A 21,310-nucleotide genomic window follows, 5' to 3' on the forward strand; every position below is an offset into this window, starting at 1 on the left:
CACTGGAGCTGGAGCCTGCTGTGTATTAGTGTTCCTGTTTTAAACTTTAGTCATACTTATTGCTATGCAGCTCATCTGACAGGCAAAAGAGAGCATGCAGATTAGGTACTCATCAGGCAACATATCCTTTTCTGTTTGCATCATGAATTTTATTGTATTTAAATGAGTGTTTTGTACTGCTATATATTTTGATTATCCTCACCCTAACCCACAGGCGAATTTGCATTGTTCTTGCCTGAGCAAATTGTTTTAAATCTCAGATGGCATGCAGTTCAGGGTGTGTTGAGTCAGCCCTCGGACCCCTGCTGCCAGGATTAGTCAGCTCTGTCGCTGTTGTTGATGCTTCCTTCCCCGCCCCAGCAGTCCTCCTCTGTCTCTCTTGTCGATCCCTCCATCTTTTCACGGGTTGTCCCTCTCTCCTGTGAAATGGCATAAAAGGGTCAGATTCTCACATTTTTCACGCCTGTCATTTCCATTTCTAATCCTCCAAGGCACTGTCTTGGCTCGCACCAACGATGCAGAGCCCTGAGCACCCACCCACCCACAGAACAGTGTACTGCAGTTGCAGCCAAATACTGGCAGGCTTTTTTGTTAAGGAGAAGCACCACAGGTGAATATGGAAGGATGGTGTCCATTTCTCCTATTTAAAAAAGAGATAAACATGCAGATGGTGTAAGAGAACTTTTTTTGTACATGTTTTTAAGTAAATCATGTAGATAGTTTAAAAATGTACTGATTTATAACCTGGTAAATCTGCAAACTGTCAGTTTATAGCTATTTAGCCATTTTTAAGTGAGTCAGTTGACTGATTCTGAGCTTGTAATTAAAACAAACCACAGAAAATAAGTTGTTCCTGTTTGTGTTTCCCTGCTAGTTCTAACATCCAACGTGAGTAAGGACTTACGTATGCAACAAAGAAAAGCTCTGACTAGCTTTTTATATTTTCCTTCTCTTTCATTTGGCAGCTAGGTTTCTGATCAACTCAAAATCATCCCAGAAAATGCTGCATCGTAATGTAAAACATAAATTCTGACAATGAAGATTGATGCAGCAGTGAGACAGAAAAAAAAAATCTCTGCAACAGAGCCAAGTGATGAATAACTGTATAATGTGAGATGCACACACGGGGTTGCTGCTGGCTGCACTTCAAATTTAGATACTGTATAGTATAATGACAAGCCCCAGAGCTTAATGTTGAAGCATATTTAGCTTGCTTACTAGCTCATCATACAGGATTTATGCATGTTTTTGATACTTAAATATAGAAACTCAAATCAATATCGGATAGTTATGTATGTATGAATGTGCTACATGTGAAGTAGTTGAATAATTAACAGTTGATATTTTATGACAGTGGTGTTAAGCTTCATAGAGAAGCTGAACAGAGAATGTAAGTGTAATACTCATTTCGGCCTCAAGGGGCTCTGAAAAAGATTTCAAAAACAAACACTTAACTCTTTTCTTTTTGTTGTTGTCTCTCAGGGCTTCCGTAGAGTTTTGATGGAAATACTGTAGAATTATTCAAATTCTTCTTCAGAGAACTTGACAACAAAGGCTGAGCCTCCTCACCAACTTTGCTCATTCAAGCCAATGAAGAAAACATTTAATTTTAGTCACAATCAGTTTAAAGTATTTCAAGGCTTCATGCAGTTCTTCATGCAATCATGTTGGTTATTTTTGCCCAACATGAAAACGCCACCATCATATGAAGTTACCAGTGGCAACAGTGTGTGTGCGTGCGTGTGCGTGTGTGGGCATGCACACATATGTGTAGTATGAGATTGACCAGATGAGTTTTTTGATTGACAAGAATGAGCTTTAATGGCAGCTCGATAACAGCCGTGCTTAGGTTGTGATACGATATTTATAGACGAGTTATACTCACTCTCACACACCAGCATGCACACACACACTTTCAACAGTGCAGAAGGCAGCAGAGTGGATGCATATTGACGCACTTTAACCATGAGGTATTACTAGCTGTTAGACAACTGTTATTATGTTCTCAAAGTGGATCTTTGAAGACTTTGGACCGAATCAAGATATTAATAAAGTCAAACTTTGTATGAGCACACCAGCTACTGTAGTGCTCTTATCCTGAATCACACAAAGGCAATCAGAGTCCATTCAAATCACCATGAGGGAGGAATCTGAATCGACATTTAAATCACGCAGCAGAATTATATGGAAAGTGAGTTTCTTGTTCTCTCCCCAGTTGTTTGAGTGAGGACCTCTGAGACAGAAATATGATGAACTCACTTTGAGAAGTAATCTTGTGTTGTTTTTTTTTGCTGAAAGCCAACCTTGGCAGGAGTTTCAGTGCAGACAGAACATTAGGTTTGTTAATAAAGGGGCTTCGCTGAGTGCCTATTACATTGGTGGATGTCTTTAAATTCTGGTCTAGAACCAATAGTATGAGTACAATCAAACTGCACAGTGCAGCATGATTCATTCATTTTTTTCAAACAGTATAATATTTTGAGTTAAACTTTATTTTATTTTATTTATTTTTTTTAAAGAAAACATTTATGGTAAGTTGTAATCATCCTTTCAAACTTGAGCTACGACAAAAACATAAAAAAAATCAGAAACAGCTATGTGGTTAAAAAAAAAAAAAAGAACACCAATATGACTCATCTCAGTACAATCAAATCAAGTGTTTGATTAAGGCGTCATAAATCGTAAATCTCCAAACTAACCTTAATAACAGAAGCATGAACAGGAGCAGAGAGAAAACTGAATAAAAGTGGGATTAAGAGGGAAGGGTGACTGTCCGTCTGTCCGGCTGCAGATAAAATGAGAACGTTTGACTGTTGAAGACACAAAGAGGCAGGGAGGGGCTGTGTATGAATCACTGGCATAACCAATAGAGATGGTAGGTAGCAACTGCTAAAGCAAGCCAGAATATTAGAAATTCAATGTCCTCTCTCTCGCCGGCGCTCCACTCTTTTCCACTCTCCTTTGTCTCCTGCAATTTCTGTCTTTTTTTTTTTTTTGTAAAGAAATCCAGCCATTTTCGCTCTCTGCTGTTGTGTGGATGGATGCTACTAACGCTGCAGACCTGTCACTCATTCACCTCTGTGGGGGGAGGCGGGCTCATTGCCTCAGTTGGGGGAAAGTGACTGAGCGGAATGGTTGATTGGCAGAATGGAGAGGGAGAGGAGACAGTGGGGTGGGATGCTTAGAAAGTGGAGCAGTTGAGCACAGAGGAGGGAAGGATATAGAGCGTAAACAGTCTCTTTAAAACGTACAAACAAGGGGCGGCCAGCGTGATAGAGAGACAGTACATACTCTGATACTTCTTGAAATTTGCTGTGATGAGAATACAGGAAAAAGAGAGGCATGGGTTTACAAAGCAGGGCGACACCTGAATGCAGAGATAAGCCTGGACAGCTGAATACAGTGTATGAGTGATTTCTTTTCTCTTTTGAAAAAAAAAAAAAAAAACCTTGTGGGAGTGCGGATGAACAGGCTTGATGTGATTTTAAAATACTTGCTGCTGGCATGATGTTAGCCGACCAACCACCCCCAAAAGACCGGTTGAACAGATGTGATTGAAGAGAAGAATATGTTAAAAATACCTGCTTGGAGGCGGGTGTGTATAAACAGTTAAGTTGTAAAACAGCCAGTGGGTAAAAGCAAATCTGGCAGTGGTGAGTTGTGCAGGACCATTGGCTTAGATTTCTGCATCTGGCCTGTAAGAGGATGGTCATTTGTAATGCATGGCAAATACATAACAGCTTTTGCAGAGTTTAGGAGAACATTTATGTCTCCTGTGTAGGTTGAGGTTTCATCAGAAATTGGCAAACGTGTCATCTGTTACCTCAACACAGCCGCAGTTCTTAAAGTATTTAGGAATGAATTTGTGAAGGGCATTAAAGTTTCAAAGATTAAGTCATTCTTTCTTCCTCGACCACTAGGAACCTGAAGGAAAAGCGAGAGTTCATAGTATGTCCGTTCTGAGGCATGCAGAGAGAATCTCAGTCTAGCCCTGGATTGTCATTCTGTATTGTGATGAAACTTTGGTCATCTGGGTGGCGCAGAGGGCGGCCCTGGCTTGGTACAGTGTGTCAGGCTCAAGGACAGTTGGATGGGGACAGGAGAAGTCGGTGGTGACCTCCCGGTTAGACGGGCCTCTCTCCCTTCGAGACATCACCGCTCGCAGGGCTGAAGATTTAATTCAAGCCCATAAGATTTCGAAGACACTAATGCGGTGTCACGAGGGCTGCTCATGACACTTTTATGAAACACATTTGGCTTATCTAAGGCCTGTACCATTGGTGAGGCAAAGGAAGCCAAAAGCGAAATGATGTGATCGAGGAGTTTGCCAAATTTCAGGGGCATCGGGCAGATAATTTGAGAAAGCCTGGTTGCAGGAGTTCTCCACTGCTTTGGCAGTGACTGGGGATGTTGATGGGCACAGAGAGGCGGATCAGCTGTTTGGTTTGGATTAGAAGGCAGGTGTTCCAGGGATAGCCCTGAGAGCAGATTGTACAGATGGAGATGACTGTGCATAATGATACTTTGCTACAAGGCTGATTAAAGTTATTGCCAAATGTGTGATTGGCCCTTGTAATGTTTTTGTCCCAGCGAGATGGTTGTCAGATAGGAGGATCGGAGGGAGAACTGAAGTGCGTGAAAGTGTTTGGTGGTATTTAGACGTCGTGTGAGAGTGGCGGCGAAGCCACAGGCAGAGATGGTAGGTGGTTAGAAACGCCCACAGTGTAAATTACACGCATTACGTCCAAAGAGTCCCAAAACATGGAGGTGAGCGAGCTGGCTTCTGTTAGAGCGCTGACCGGAGACGGCCAGGCAGATATACCAAAGCACCACCCAGGGAGACATGTGATGAAGACGCGTGCTGAGGTACACAGACAACAGAGGAATTTCACAAAGCATTAATGGTGGGAAAAATATCCTCTTTAACAGTTGCAGTTCTCTGGTTTACTTCTTACCTGATGCGTCCACGGTTGCGATTCACAACCGAATCAGCTGGTTTCTTGGTGGTTGGATTTGGCGACTATGGCGTTAAAGTGCTTGTAATTTGAGGACAGTGAGTAAGAGTTGTGGGTGTGGTTTCAGTCTGTCTTCCACATGCAGTATTGGACTCTTTTTTTCTTTTCTTTTTTTTTGAATCAGTGCTCCTACAAGTGTTGATGCTCAGTAAGAGCTGAGCATCAATACTCAACTGTGGTAAATTTCAGAATTGTGCATTATAATGAAGGCATAAACAGTATCAGTGTAAAGATACTGTGAAATTTCCATTTAGGTGCTTGTTGGTTTGCATTATAGGCCCTTGTCTATAAGTATAGAAGACCCCAGTGGAGTCTGGCAGCTGCTGTAAAGTGGGGCTTAAGCGGTGCTGAACACAGGAGCATCATGTTGATGAGTTGTGGCCATCATACCTTGCTAGATAAATGTGCTGCATCTGTGACATTATGCGACTCTCTCCAAAGGTGCCAAAGAGGTGAATGCGAGCGGGAAGACATTTACAGTGCGGAGCTCTCTGAACCTGCGAGTGGACAGAAATGATGATGGAGTGGCCTACACCTGCAGAGTGGACCATGTGGCACTCACACAGACAACACAGCAGGCCACCGAAGTGCTGGAGGTCCACTGTGAGTGTACACACAAAGACACGCACACACACACACTCATGCACACACACACACTCATGCACACACACACACAGTGCACACGTGGACGCGCTGTAAGAGAAAAGGAAAGATACATGAAAGAGGAAGTATCCTGAGCGGTCTGCCGACAGCCTGTTAGCTGCCGGTCAACCTAATAAGAGCAACATTAGTAGCAGTGGTTACCTTTTTTTACATGACATTTACCTGCATTTTCATCAAGCTGATATTGGATGAAAACGTAATCATTTATCATCCATGAAGATCTCCATGTGCTGTGTATAATTTGTGATAATAATCTTGTAATTATATCATTAATCACAGTTCTTTTTCATTATATATTTTATCAAAATTTGTCACAGGGTGATTTCTTAAATGATTATATTTGATTTTATATATATATATATATTTTTTTTTTTTTTTCAAGAAAAACATCTAACTCAATGGGATGACCCGTTTTGCCTCATGGCTTTCTTTCCGTTCTCTTTTGAATATTAAGTAAATCATAACATCACGACACATCAATATTGAGATAATCATGTGATCCTCTCTGTCCGTCCTAGATCCTCCTCGTGTGGAGATCATCCACTCCCTTGCAATTCCTCAGGAGGGTCAGTACTTAAAGCTGGAGTGTGTGTCCAAAGGAAACCCTTCGTAAGTCCTTTAAAATTTCGTATTAGTCGATGTCAGCCTTTTAATGCTTCAGACAGGTAAATGTAGCACGCCTTGTTTCTCTTTCAAATCCTCTTACCTCCCAGGCCAGATCCTGTGATGTGGACAAAGGACGGGGGTGAACTTCCTGACCTGGACCGGATGATTGTAGAGGGGAGGGAGCTCACCTTTACTTCACTCAACAAGACAGACAATGGCACCTACCGCTGCGAAGCCACCAACCACCTAGGGACCAGCCAAGCTGAATATGTACTCTACGTCTACGGTGAGTTCAGAGGGAAGGCTGATATGTGGGCAGTCGTGTTTCACAAGTTAAAGAAAACAGAGAGAACTCTTCATAGGTTATTTGACACCACAGAGAGATGAAGGATGTGTCAGAGAAAGAAAAGCTGCACGAGGATGCCTTGGACACAGTAATGCTACATAGAAATAGTGTGAATCGCAACAACTCCATTGCAAAAAGCAGGATTATAATACCTCCTGATCTGCATACTATATCAGTGCTAAGAGTGATTAGTGGTGCCATCTCTCTCTGGGAGAATAAGGGCCTCAGGTGACAAAAATGCCACCAACGCCTTTCCTTAAATAAACCTGCGTCCCAGATCCTCCTCACACACACACACACACACACACACTGGGAGGGAAATGTGTGAGGGAGGCAGAATTTAGTGCTGCGTTGTCAGGAATATCACGAGGAAGGATAAGTAATTCCTAGTAACGCCAGAGGAGGTGGAGGATAAAGGGACTCAGTGTCAGGGAAAACAGATAGCTCTTCCTCTCTTCCGTTTCTCCACTGCCATTTGTCTCTTGGCATTAAGTAATAATGCTTTAAAAAAAAAAGGGGCAGAACAGTGGCACATCTATTTTCCCTCTGTGTTTCTGAGCTCAGACGGTGTGTGACGAGGGACAAAAAGGCAGGTAGATTTTGGCTGGAGAGACAATAAAACTGGAGGCAAAAGGGAGTTTCCCTGAGTGGATCAATAAAATATTACATTAGTATTATTATAACATGCGCCCTCACGGGGGTGTTTCATTTGCTCTCTTATTTAAAAGCGGACCTAATCTAATGAAAAACATGAGAAAATAAACCTCTCAAGTGTCAACAGCTATGCTTTGCCACAGCCAGAGTGATTTCTAAATTGTTCATGAATTCTCCTTGATGAGATTACAGTAATAACAAGATGTGGAGCCGATGAAGGGTGTTACTATCAGGAGTTCGTGAAGTGGCTGTAGCCAAGGCCACAGAAACGGGTGAAAACCTCTGGTGGAGGCAGGGATGTTAAAATATTAAATGCTAAACAACATAATAAATGGTAATTGTTTGCACAGTCGTGAAGTTTGGCTTGAGCACAGACAGTCCACACATTCCTTCCTGAACACAGATGATAAAATCTACTTCATGTGGACTGGAAATATTATCGAAAATTGCAAATCTTATCCAAATCTCAGGACCCGCAGTTTTTTTGTTTTGTTTTGTTTGTTTTTTTGTTTTGTTTTATTTAGTTTTTTTGTAACGGTAAAATGTGTCACCACATACCACGAATGAAGCATTGTGGTGTTACAGAGATGCCCCGGCCGATGAATCGTATTATCCAGACGTAAGGGAACATGCGTGTCTAGTACAAAACCCAGCAAAAAAAATGACATCGTCATCATTTTTATATTTTTTTTTCTCCAGTGAAAATGAAATGCAAAAATTTCCGTTCCCACAAAAATTGCGACTCGTATCAAAATCACAATATCTGCCAAAATAATCACAATATGATTTTTATTTTGCATATCGCTCAGTCCTACTGTGCAACCTTGCAGTCACGTGCATACAGAATGTATAACATAAGCTTGAACAGAACAATGTCAGCTCTCCACACCCCTTAAGGTGGAGGCATAAGTGTTGATTACAAAAGAAAAGACTCCCAGATCTTTAATTTTATTACTCATCACACACAGTAGCTACTGTAGAGAGGCATATGATAAAATACAAACTTCTTAGTTTTCCAAATACAGTTATATCAATGTTCACAGTTCCATTACTAATGTGGTACTTAAATAAATTACTATGTTACAATTATTTGCATTCATAGCCACAGAACAGGTCAGCACTGAGGAATGATTTTTTTTGCCTTATTTTTCCTTGAAATTCAAATCTGTGTGAAGCAGAATTCACATACAGTTGGCAGGGACGGGCAGGTTTAAGTGTTGCCTGCCCATGTCTGAATCTGATCCTCATGCTGGTTAAATTATCATAATTAAAAAAGGACACAGCAGCATATTGATTAGGATCACTTTAATCATTTATTGCTCCACTCAAATATGCCTCTTATTAATTAAACCTTAAAATTTTCATCACATGCTCTGTCTCTGAGATTCTGCACTTCCTATCCAATTCCCCACTAACCCCTCACCTAATTGCAGTGCATAGTTTAGGAAGGTTTAATTTGTGTGCTTGTCCCACATGCCAAGGTGTCTGCATGCACCTAACAATTCCTTCAAATGCCAGCCCAGTGTAACAACAAGAATAACCAATGCACATAGTGACAGTGATGTTATTAAACAGATGAATTCTACGCCACAAAAAAAAGGCAATTGGGTATGGGAGGGTCAAAGATTCCCATCCAGATTCATTACTTGTTCTTTTGAAATGGCACCCAGTCTGTTCCTACCCTTCATTAGTGATTAGCACACCTTTTAGCCTTTCACAATTGCTGCCATAATTCTTGGAAAATACCTTTTTAATGGTTCCCCTCCAAAGAGGAGACATTTTCCCTCTCTCCCCAAGACATGCACTTAGCTGCTTAGTGATTCACAGTGAGGCTGAAATGTCACCGAGACGCGCAGGACAGTCGGCCCTGAGAAGGAGTACCTCAGCCAATTAAAAGCCTCTAGCTCGCTATAAAAAGCAGAGTGACATAAACATAAAAGCCAAGGTGGTAGTCTAACCTCATTAACTTTGTCACACTGCGTTTCAGTAAGAAACACTGCCTTGCTTAAAGCACTTTAACCATAATCCTGTAGTGAGGAGTCAAAAACAGAGCATGGCGATGAGGGCTTGGCTAACTTTTCCTGAAATCACCCTTGCAAACACTCACTGATAATTGGCACGAGATCATTTGTCAAATTACCGTCATAATTTGGTGTAATCCAATTTTCTCCCCTGAGAGGTTCCGCCGAGCAGGATCTGTCTTCACGGACATCAGCCAACATTACATTACACTTTAAGTACATATCTCATGATCTCATGACTAAAGATTTTGCACTTTTCCTACGACATGCCGACGGGCTACTCACACACATGTGGAAAAAGTCAGATTATAGACATCATTATCCCTGTAATTTCCTTGATGGACATTTGTTATTTATCAATTCTCACCTTCACTCTCTATACAGTCCATACTATATACTCTGTGCAGCATATACAGTATTTATATATAACAATTATAAAACAGAACTATGATAATGACCCAACACATGGTGCCACTGACCGAAGAGAATCATTAGGTCAATCTTAATTTGAGGCTTAACTCAGCAGCTGCTCTGCAGGTCGTTTAAGGTTCATCCACTAACACAACAAAATATTTAGTTGCAAGATACATCGATTTATCAGAGTCCACAAAATTCTCCTGAATTAGTGAGAAATTTTGCTCTTTTTTGTGTTTCCTGTCACAATGTATTATTTTGCCTTTAACCAGTTTGTGTTGCTCTTTTAAAGTATCTAACTCCCCCCATGTGAATTCTTTTTTGTTGTTGTTGTTGTTGTTGTTTTTGTTGTTCTTGTATTATTTTTGTGTACATGTGTCTGTCTATCCCTTCCGCCAGAAGCCCCCACCACCTTGCCTCCATCCACCACTCCCCCCCTACATCCCATCCCTCCAGATCCTACTGCACTATTAGGCACCCACGCCTCAGACCCCACAGTCACTGGCAACAGAGGTACAGTACTGCCCCTCGCGTCTCCACATCCTCCTCAGCATGCCACTGTATATTCCCGCTTCCCTCTCACTTTCATGTCTTCTCTCTCAGCTACTTCACTGCCTCAAGCGTCGGCGTGCCTGTCTCATGTGGACGCACTGAGACATGTAGACACTGACAACTGGGAAAAAAAAAGAAAACGCCCAAAAACGCCCAATACCAAACGTACTTCCTGGGACACAATTGTTTCCTCTCCTCTGATACTGTGTTCTTCTACCTTTTTGTTTCTCTTTTTACCCCTTCAGGACTGTAAACTGACTTTTCAGTGCATGTTGACTTACATGTCTATTGAAATTCACTTGTTTTGTGTTATCACATCAAGGGGCGTTATTCATATTTGACTTTAAGACACACTCCAGGTCATTGTATTCAAAAGGAGTCTAGCTGTTCAAATGCCCCATCCACTGTCCCCTTGGTATTTCAAAGACTTCAGTACTTCTGTGGCCTGAAACCTCAAAGAAGCAAATGTCATGTCCAACTGAAAATGTCTGGCCACTGGAGATGTCTCATCATGACTCCTAATGCCGTGTTAAATCTTAGAGAATTCTGACTTAGAAGGAGAGTTGTCATAGTAGCTGCCGCATGGACATTTTACTGCTAAGACACTCGGTCTGTGTTTTTTACAGAATGGGTTTCTGATTAGTGTGAATGCTGTTGTTATAATCCTTTCAGCATTATACTATAAAATATGAATAGTGGGATGTCATCTATAATGAGGCTGAAAAAGAAGTGGGAGAGGCATAAAATGCTGAGGCTATCCCAAATTTCAAGCATCTCTTATCCCCGCAGAGCCTAATGAAATGCCAAGAGTTATGGTTATGGATTTAAGCTTGAAAATCCCTGATATGCAGTGTAAATTCAATTGCCATCATCGTCCTGCAGCGCTAATGCCAACCACACAAAGCATGTTTTCTGGACACCAAACCCCCACCCATAATAGTGATAATGTCTCACCAAATCAGCAACTGTCGACACAGTGGAGGCAGAGCTGGAAGCGCGAGCCCTTACCCTTCCTTCTGATGTAGGTCACAGAGGTGGTCAAAACACCCTGCAGTCATAAGGTGCCAGATGGACGGGATTACTGAGATGGCGAAATTGTTGTTTGGTTATCTCGGTTGACGTGCCTCTCCGGTGTTGCGTGGAGGTCGGGGGACAGCACCTACGGGCTTGCAGATGTGTGGGTGGTCTGGAGGTGTTTTACTGGGATATTGCACTGCGCATCCTTCCCAGTAAAGTTCGTGCCAGGGTTCTGCAAGGACGACTCAGATTTCAGAAGGGACAATGTAGATTCCGTCTTGGTTGTTAAACAGCGGACTGGCACTTTGCTCTGGCAAGGATAGCCTTCTGCAGGGTTCATGGGAGTTTGCACCTCCACTCATGCATGGAAATGGGAGGACTTGAAAAAGGCTTGTGTCTGTGTCTCCTGTGGTGTCTTACTGGGTGCATTGTGGGAATACATGTGCTAGGGTCGTTGTTATGAGCAATCCAAGCACACTGAAAGAGAGGCAGCATAAAAGTTGTAGCTTGTCACTAGTTCTGTTCGATTGAGTGCTAAGTGTCCATTTTGATGACCTCGTGATAACATATCAGCTTCGTGCCAATAATGCATATTGTGTTGTCCTCTATCGCATGATGCTTTTGATTTACTAGTCTATCTTTGCAGCCAGCCATCCACCAAAACTCCCTAGCTCTGAGTAGTGCCCGAAAGGTTGAGACTGTGCATTCTAATGGCTGACATCAATCCCCATTGTCAGTCAGTTGAGCTGGTTTAAGAATCTGATGGAGATGTCCTCCTCTGGAAGTATCTGGCTCTGCATTTAAAGGAGCTAGTTTCCATGAAGAAGAAGAAGAAGAGACCAAGATGTCAACATGATAAGCCTCTCTGTGGAGGCTATTTGGCACATTCAACTGGGAGGAGATCCTTGAGGTAGATCCAGACTATGCTGGTTGGATTACATATTCCACCTGACATGTGAGAGCATCAGGATCCTTCAGGAGGAACTAGAGGACATAGCTGGGAAAAAGGATGCTTTTGCATCACTTTGATCCAAATATGCAGACGTAAATACACCGAATGGATATCACAAACCTCTAGGGAGGTAAAGATGCTCTAGCTCCTGAGTCTTTATCTCCAAAGGATATCCGTATGTATGTAATCGTTATGTGATCTTACATCATTAATTTAAGATCTCCCTTAATAATCCAGAGTGAACAGTTGGTCTTCCTTTTTTTTTTTTTTTTAATGATTATTAGTTATATTAGCAGTTGGACGGGAATTGGTAAAATATCAATGTTACTTTCAGGACATTTCAAAAGCCTCTGTGTGACTTAGTTGCACACTTAATCACACAAAGGTATGAAAATGACCATTGTTTGGTTGAATTTCAGTCGGCCTAGTCTCTTTCCACGCAGCAACATTATGACAATAATGCTGACATGGCTCCATGTCTCCTACAGCAGAGTGATATGTCAATCAAAGTCTGCCAATGTGCTGCGTTCGGCTGTATGCAAAGGAGCTTGTTCACTCATGCATCATCTGGATCATGGTTTGACAAACAGCCTTTGACTCAACACCTCTAATTCAGCTTCAAATGCGTTACTTAGCCGAGCAGCCGAGAAGCTTCATTCATGTTCGTGCATGTGTCCGTTCTCTCATCATATAGATGTAGTCGACTTTACCTTCTGTCTTGTCTCTGCTTTTTTGCTCCCTCTCTCCATTCCACTCAACTTCATGGTGCTCTGCGGTCCCATTCATTCAGAATAATTTCCTCTCATCACCGCTGCTTTCTCTAAATTACCATCTTTAAAGTCCTTCAGGAGCCTCAAATCCCCTTCTACCTTTGCTTAGTTTTATTTTAACTCTAAGCTTTTGTTTCAAATTTCCCTCACCCACTTTGTCTCTTCTAACCTCACATCTCTCTGAAGACCCTGTTTGATAACAGGCTTCCACACGTTGGATATTCCTCATCAGTGTGTCTCAGTTCTTCTCTGATGCCTGTTTGTGTAGCGCAGAGACACAAGAGGAGCTGAGTCTCTCAGTGTATCTTCAGGGAATCTAAATATCAGACTCCTTCACTGCGTCCCCAGTCACAGGATACTACACTATCTTCTTTCATGTGTCTACTTGATTTATTACCAGGTCTTTTCACAGGCTCTGGATGAAAGCAAACAACTGTGGAGCTGCACCATCCCCGTGACGTTTTGTCTTTTTAATAAAGTTGTCTGGAAGAGGAAATACACACTGTAGGTTTAGCAATAGAGCCTGTATGCAGAATATTAGCATATTATATGCGTGATGATCTTTCACGTGCATCCTCCTCTGTTCTGCTGTGTTCTTGCATCTTACTATTCATAACGGATGTTTCCAAACAGCACAAGACTGTGACAACAAAGGCTTATGCATCTTTCAACAAGAAACAGTCTGGGGAGAAAATACATAATCACCAACCACTGTTTTGATAAAAACCAAGTGCTTTTGACTATTTTTATTCTAAGATCATGAGTGTCCAAAATCTCCCAGGTCTTTACTGTTAACATATTAGTAATAATTGGTCAAGAGTGAGGTCTACTTGGCCGTGATCTTAATAAGCCGTGTTAGCTATATTTGCTACAAATCTGGATCTAAACAAACGGGATGTTGTATTAATTCAGACTTAAATAACCTTAATGTTTATTAGAATAAATTTAGATTTGGTTTCCTGTAATATTGAAAATAGGTTGGTTATAGTTGGTTATAGCTGCGAACCTAAATGGTTATTTTACTAAGCTTTGGGCAGCTAAAAAAATTTACTATTATTATTATTATTTTTATATTTTTAATTTTTTCTGGGTGGGAAAAATCTGAATGAGTTGAGAGAGGATTGAGGTCCAGATGCTGTAAGTGTTGGTTTTTGTGCTTTTCATTTGTTTTCAGATATGTTAAAAAGAAATAGCCTCGGGGCGCCTCGGTGGCTCATCCGGTAGAGCACGTACCATTTTGGCTTAGTCCTTACCGCAGCAGCCCGGGTGGAAATCCCTCCCTCTCTCCCCAACTTTCCTATCTAAAAAGCCTCAAAAAATAACTTTAAAAAAAGAAGAAAGAAATAGCCTTAAATTCACCAACAAGATACCATCCCACGGAATCAAGACTGAGAAAACAACTGCTCCCACTTTCTGTAGGTAGCAATGAGTTGTTTTCTTCTCAGTACTAAAAGGATTTGATGTTCTGTATTTACCTAAATGTGTTTGTAAGATATGAAATGTGAAGGTATTTTTCAGTATAATTTCACAATAAGAGTTTTTTATGATTTTGATTTTGCTGACATGGTGACAGTAAGTATACATTAGGTGGCTAATACAATAAATGGAAGCATTTATTCACCTTTGTAGGGATAAATATTTCATATTGTAGACTCAGTGGTTCTAATGGGACATGTAAATTTGACAGTAACCCGTTCCTTTAATTCTAGCTGTTGCTGACCTTTGCAGTGTAGCTAGTGCCCAGTTATGCGCGAGATTCCTCTTGTTTTTCATCCGTACTGTATAATGGCAGGACTGATGTATAACCGCAGTCTGTGATTCACTTTATTAATGAAGTGCTGGCAGGTATGCCCAACACACACACTGCTTCAGTAGCCCAGCCAGCCTTAATGGCTATAATAACTCTTTCGCTAAGTATCAGAGGTCTACGCAATGTCATCAGACCCCCCCCCCCCCCCCCCCAACCCTTCTACGAGCACATGCACGCACATACACACGTTCTCCTCCCCCCACTGCCTCTGATTCCTCTCAAATGTGCCAAATGCTTTTTCATGGCTCGCTGATTAGCTGTGACCTTGCGAAGCTGAAAGGTTGAATCATGAACAAGGGTTTCCTTTGGTGTTTAAAATATTTACTATTCACTTCTCATAATCAGCATTCGTACGGCCAACCCCAGCGCCTGTAGCCTGATATTGCCGCAGAAAAAGGGCTCACTGGCAAGAAGATAGCAATTATTCATGCCTACTGTCTCTGCCTGTGGAGAAGAGAGAAAAACTAAAAAAAAAAAAAAAAAATATCCATCTATCCTGAAGATAAAAGTAAAGAAATGCAGAAACCTTCAGACTCTTAATCAAAGTGTACAGTATTGGAAGATATCGCTAAATTGTCTTAAATTGATACCAGATATATGGTTGCTACCTGAGGCTTTAACTGTCAGTGGGGAACAGTGGTGGTTACCATGGTAACGCATAAACATAATGTTTTTTTCTGGTTAGTACACCAAAGGGAAAAATACAAAGGATCTTTCCTCTCCTCTTGAAGTTGATAGCAGTGATGACACACTTGAGGAGAATTCAAGAGTGGAGGCAAGGGATTGGTCAGGGTTCAAAAGTTGGGATTAGTCTAAGCTTTCTCCTTTTTCAAGTGAGTATTGGCCAAAAAAAGCTGCATATGAATAGTAACATTAAAACAGGACAGCTCTCAACCTGAGACTTGAGCCAGCTAAAACATCCAACCGTCATCACAAGCAGCAGCCCACTATTTTTAAGTTAGTAGCGACATACCTGAGGATTTCCTTTGCAAATCAAACTTCTGCTGTAAACAACAACATGCAAAACCTTTTTTTTTTTTATTTACCTCTGAAGATAGTTTAAGATATCTGAGAGTTGAAAGCAGAACAGCGGGAAATCACATCCTTTCGGTAAAGTGATTTTGTTACTGTAAAAATCACAAGGGTTTAAGCTGTTCATTTGTCTCAATCAGAGTTGCAGCCCAATTGAGTTATCCAACAGGATGAAAGTGCTGGGAATTGCTTCATCTAGTATTCACTGTTTTTGGATAGTTATATACTTGGTTTTTAAGAATCAATGTTAGAAATAAATAGAAATAACAGAAAACTTGCAGCAGATAATGAATAAGTTAAAAGGTTGTATCAAAACAGACACAATTGAGACTCAATCCTCTTCATTTTATGTTTTAAAAAATTTGGTAGCCTGTTGAAATTTCAACAAATCAGTCATAAATAACAGTTGCAAATGAAGGGCACACCACAGGTAATGTCTTATGTCTTTAACCCCGCATTCACCTATTCAAGCTGCTTTAGGCCATGGACAAACCTTTTGTGAAAACTCAATAAGCGAAGGGACAATTTTCATTCCTTGGAGGGATTCATAACTGCTTTATTCCATTGCTATTGATCTTGTTTTAAATGGAGGGTGGAGGTTAGGCCATGTGATGAGCGAAAGACATATTTTCTTGAGGGCAAGTGTACAGGGCAGCTGGTTGGTTGCTGTGTTTAAAGCAGAAAGGTCGGGTTGCAGCATCCCCCTGGGGTGGGGGGGCTTAAATATTGAACAGTGCCGACCATCTTCTCTCCATTTTCCCATCCACTCTCCCCTCTTTACACCATAAAGCTGAGGAGCACAGGAGAAATTAAAACATAATGCAAAGGTCTTTCCACTTATTGCAGGCTAAGCTTATTGATGACCTGTCACATTAACTCGCTTTGGGGAAGAATTATAGCAACAATTTGGAATAAAGTGTAGAACAGAAAAAAAAAGAAATCATTAGATCCTGGGGCTAGTGTTATGAATTACATGTAATAGCCCTTCTATTCATTAAATCTCAATGGCAGAGGATACTTTCAGCAATCTTCAAGAGGCACACACATACATGCACATGAACACACACACACACACACACACACACAGAAACGCACAATGCAAGTCTAATTTTCACTTGTTGACATGAAGTTTTATTCAATCCTTTATTCATTTTTTCTCTGCTTGTCTCCCTCTGGGGATTGTTGTGGTGGCAACCTGCCTCCTCCAGCATCACTTGCTTCTGTGTGGGCTACTGTCTCTGCTGCTCTTGTTCTGCAGTTGGCTCACACAATGCAGTTCTCCCCAAGCTAACCAGCAGCATAATGTGGGTTATGACAGAAAAATATATCTGAAAAGCCACAGCGACACAGTCTTGATTAAGTCACCACAGGTGTAGAAATGATGTTATCTCCCCGCTTCTTCCTTTGTTGTACTTTATTGCTGTTTTGAAGTGGTTGTGGATTTTGCAGAACATAGGGCCGCTTTGATAGAGTGATTCTTGCATGTGACTTAATGAATTCATATGATTAATTATCTTGCTTTGCTTATAACTTCATGCTGTTACCCTGCTGACCACAATTTCTTTTCATTCTGGGAAGAGGGAAGAGGTGGTTGAATATTCAAGATAGCGTCCAAGTCTACTTGTGGGCTTTATTGAATGATTAGCAGAAATAATTTGTTTTCAGAATCTAATTAATCCACTCTGACCCAGCAAGCAATAATGTGCAAGGACACACAGACACACACGCAAACACACACACATGTGCCTTGGTAACTTGTCTTTCTAACTCTCACATGCATCGGTGCATGTACTCGGAGGTGTATGCACGTATGTGTCTTTCAGCCCTCTGCTACAGCCTCCAGGGACTCTCTTGTCTTGGCAGTAGAGCTAGCATTAGATGCAGATTGGTGAGTTTCCAGTCTCAGCCAAAAAGCATAATTGACTCATCGAACAAGCGAAGTCTTCAGGCACTTCTCACCGTCTCTCTCTCTTTAGAGGCACTTTTCTTTTGTGTCTCTGACTTTAACTTACCAACACTGCAGTGGAATTAATGCAGAGTCTTTATGCTTTGCATTTAATGATGTAATGTGAAGGGTTTTCAAATAAAAAAGCTATTGCTGGGCACATTGTTTTCATAAAAAAAAAAAAAACATAAAATTATAGAAACCCTTGCATGCAAGGTGTAAAGAGTTCATTTCTTTGTTGTAGACAGGTTTTTATGGTTGTTTATGTTTTGTTTTGGTCGGATTCTTTGTCAGGTTACAAGGCTATATCTTATGTAGGAATAATAATCTGGTAATAAAGCAATAAATTTCATAATAGCTGCTAAAAAAAAAAGTCTGTAAAAGTCACCCCTTAGTTTCCAGGGCTTCCAAAGATTTTCTCTGTGTTTCTCATGCATGTAAAAATCTGACTTCATATTAACTCAAACTAATATTGTCTATTGAAGAGTAATGATGTACTCTCTCTCTCTCTCTCTCTCTCTCGCTCACACACACACACACACACACACACACACACACACACACACACACACACACACTCAAAGATTCCCTGACCCACAGCACAGACACAAGGACACTGCAGTGCTATAAGCCCATGCTTAAGCTAGCTGCTGCTTTATTGATCTGAGCAACTGGAACCATTGCTTCACAGAGCAATATCTGAGATTGAGAGAGGAAAAGGGCATAATCCAAAAGAAGAAAAAGATGCCTGTAGGGCATGAATTTTAATATTAAAGAATGTAATACCAGGAGGGGAAGAGCAAGAGAGGCAGAAATGTATGTTAAGCTACAGTATGTAAATAGCATTTGACTAGCATGCTGATTTGATTCAAGGACACTGCGTCTGATCAGTTGAAATTGTTAATTTAAAAGATGGCTTTAGATGAAAGGCAGTACAGAGGGTGGTGTACAGTCAGGCCCAAGAATTGCTGTAACAATACTTCACAGGATGGGAAACTTCTCCTCTGAAGTTCTTCAGACACTTGAGAGAAAATATGGCATTAGAAGAACGAAATAAGGGCACATGTTAAATACAGACATCCAATAAGTTGATTTCCGAAGCAGCTAAACAAGTCAGTTAATAGATTTCCCATTCACATTTATGTAGGAATGGTCATGGTCAGGTTGTGTCATGTATGATTTTGCAGGAATTAGGCTGTGTAGTTTCCAACTCTGTGTACCAACTTTTTCGGACCGATCGAGGACTAACGATTGTTTAGTTTAGTCACATTTCAGCCAGGAACAGTGAATCGTTGCACAGCGGCCATCACACATACTTTTATTTTAATGTATAGTATACTTGGCATTCTTTGCAGAATGTCATTCAATCCATTCTTTTCATTTCCATCCAGTAAGCATTCTTGAAAATCCACACCATATTGCTGTCACATATCCTTTGACAGTTACTCCATATGGAGCCAGCTTCAGTGAAACGGATCAGATGAGGAGTTAGTGGGGCAGTTTGAGAGTAACACTTTTGCTCCAGACCGGTCAAGTAGTTGCTCACAGAAGCCCTGAACCCCTTTAACTTATTAAACAAGCCCAATTCGCAAGGCCAGGCGACAAGGAGAGTGTTATAAATATTAAAAGAGGAGTTTGCTCTGCGACGCTCTCATATTAAATCACACAGAGAAGAATGTATGTGCCCTTATTAAAAGATAATGTGTTCTAGAGCCATAAAAATGTATAACCCTCCACTCTATATCCCTCTCCTCTTTGTCGTCTTTCCTTTTCCGTCTTGCTCCAACTGAAGTTTCAGCCATTTCCTGTCCATTAATCTCTATTTTTTCATTTCCTTTCTCAGTGTGTCTTTGTACACCCTTGCTGTATTTTTTTTCCCTCCGCGAGTAGCAGTGGACTAGAACAGAATGCATATGAACACAATACATAAACCATGTTTTGCACCTCAAGGCGGAGGCTCTCATATTTTATTGTATTCACAGGTTGTAAATTATGACGACCTTATGTCACAGGCTCCCATTGCTTCATGAATGACATCCCTTGAGCCGATTTATCAGACTTGGAGTAGCTCTCTCTGTCGCTGCAAAAGGCTTTAGACAACTTTTTTTTTAACCTATGCAGTATATGCAGTCCCTTACCGTAAGATCGGTGCAGTTCCCCATTAAATTGTTAAGACGACTTGCGACTTGAGTTGTCAGCTTGGTAGTAGCTACAAAACAACAATGCATCAAAATATCTCAAACCACTACTGAAGCATAATCAGCTTCCCTGTCATTGATCTGTATGCTGAGTTTGTGGAAGAAAATTGCTACTTTTCCAGTAAATCATTAAATATATGGTGGAGCTTTGGAGCTATGAGGAATTAATTGCATATATTGGGTTTTTTTTAGCAAAGTTGGTGGCAATCTATGAGTGTTTGAAACATACTGAACATGCAAATCAACAGTGAACAAGACTAGGTCAAAACCTAGTATATGGCTGGACCACCTAAGGTCAAATCCTGATTTTATAACTGCGATGTCGTCTGACAAAGACCACCAAACACATAAATTAAAGAAAAAGACTGAGCTGTGATTGCAGCCTAAGAAATTATCACTCAGAGAGAAAGTTAGGAGACAGACTATCCTACTAAGTTATTTTTTAAGGCTAATTAATGCCTTTATTACAGTCATAGTGAGAGAAAGGGGATGACACGCAGCAAATTGCCACAGTCCAGACTTGAACCCAGGCCCCACGAGGGCAAGGACTAAGTCTGAAATGGACTTTATTTTTTATTTTGCCTCTCAAACAGAGCACAGCCTCCGTCTGAGATCCACAATAGTTTAGCCTTCATTTATAACTCCAGAACGTAACAGACTTTTATTAGGGGCAGGTCTTTATGTCTAACTCCCTCTGTTTGATATACAGACTGGGTCATAGCGGTTAGTATGAAGCCTCATAACCAGTGACTTCTCTCTCTCCCTCTCTTTCTCCTGCTCTCTCTGCTCAGTGCGTCTTATGTTTAGTTATTCCTCTGCCTCCTTTAGTAATAATGTTACATGTAATGAATGTAGTTTATTTGCTTTAATGAAGGTGAGGCTCAGTGTATTGGAAGTGCTCCTCCTCCTCTTCCCTGCAGTTCCCCATTAGCCGGGAAAACAAGAGCGGCTCGGAGGACTGCGGCTCGACAGACCAGTGGTGGAAATATTATCATTCAGTCAGTCAGTCAGTCAGTCAGTCGGTCAGCCAGTCAGCGACATTTGCGATTATAGGGCTGGCCGTGCAGTTGTGGTCCAGCCAAAAGGAGGATTATCCTACAGGATGCATTGATACTTTTGACATATTTTTTGCCATAACTTGAGGTCACCGCTGTAAACTATACAAACTGCCGTCAGTGGTTATCCTCCATTAAGGCACAAGCTATAATCCTCTCAATTCTACTCAGAAGAGAGATTTTCAGCGGAGTGTTCCTTTAAGGTCAACAGCGATGCAGTAGCAGTGCGATCAGACAGCATGTTCTAGAAGCGTCTAGGG

General features: G+C 41.2%; 1 protein-coding gene across 4 annotated transcripts in view; it reads left to right on the forward strand.

Annotated features, from left to right (window-relative positions):
- The window catches only part of cadm2a (cell adhesion molecule 2a), a 206,174-nt gene that overhangs the window by 175,525 nt on the left and 9,339 nt on the right, over positions 1–21,310 (forward strand). For 2 of the 4 annotated variants that reach the window (XM_056396986.1, XM_056396988.1), the window contains 4 exons: positions 5,457–5,618; positions 6,197–6,287; positions 6,392–6,570; positions 10,119–10,232. In XM_056396986.1, coding sequence (XP_056252961.1) covers positions 5,457–5,618; positions 6,197–6,287; positions 6,392–6,570; positions 10,119–10,232 — 546 coding nt within the window. The remainder of the gene's footprint in view (positions 1–5,456; positions 5,619–6,196; positions 6,288–6,391; positions 6,571–10,118; positions 10,233–21,310) is intronic. The other 2 variants (XM_056396987.1, XM_056396989.1) reach the window with 2 other exon arrangements.

Source organism: Seriola aureovittata, chromosome 15, assembly GCF_021018895.1.
Source record: "Seriola aureovittata isolate HTS-2021-v1 ecotype China chromosome 15, ASM2101889v1, whole genome shotgun sequence".
Lineage (NCBI taxonomy): Eukaryota > Metazoa > Chordata > Actinopteri > Carangiformes > Carangidae > Seriola > Seriola aureovittata.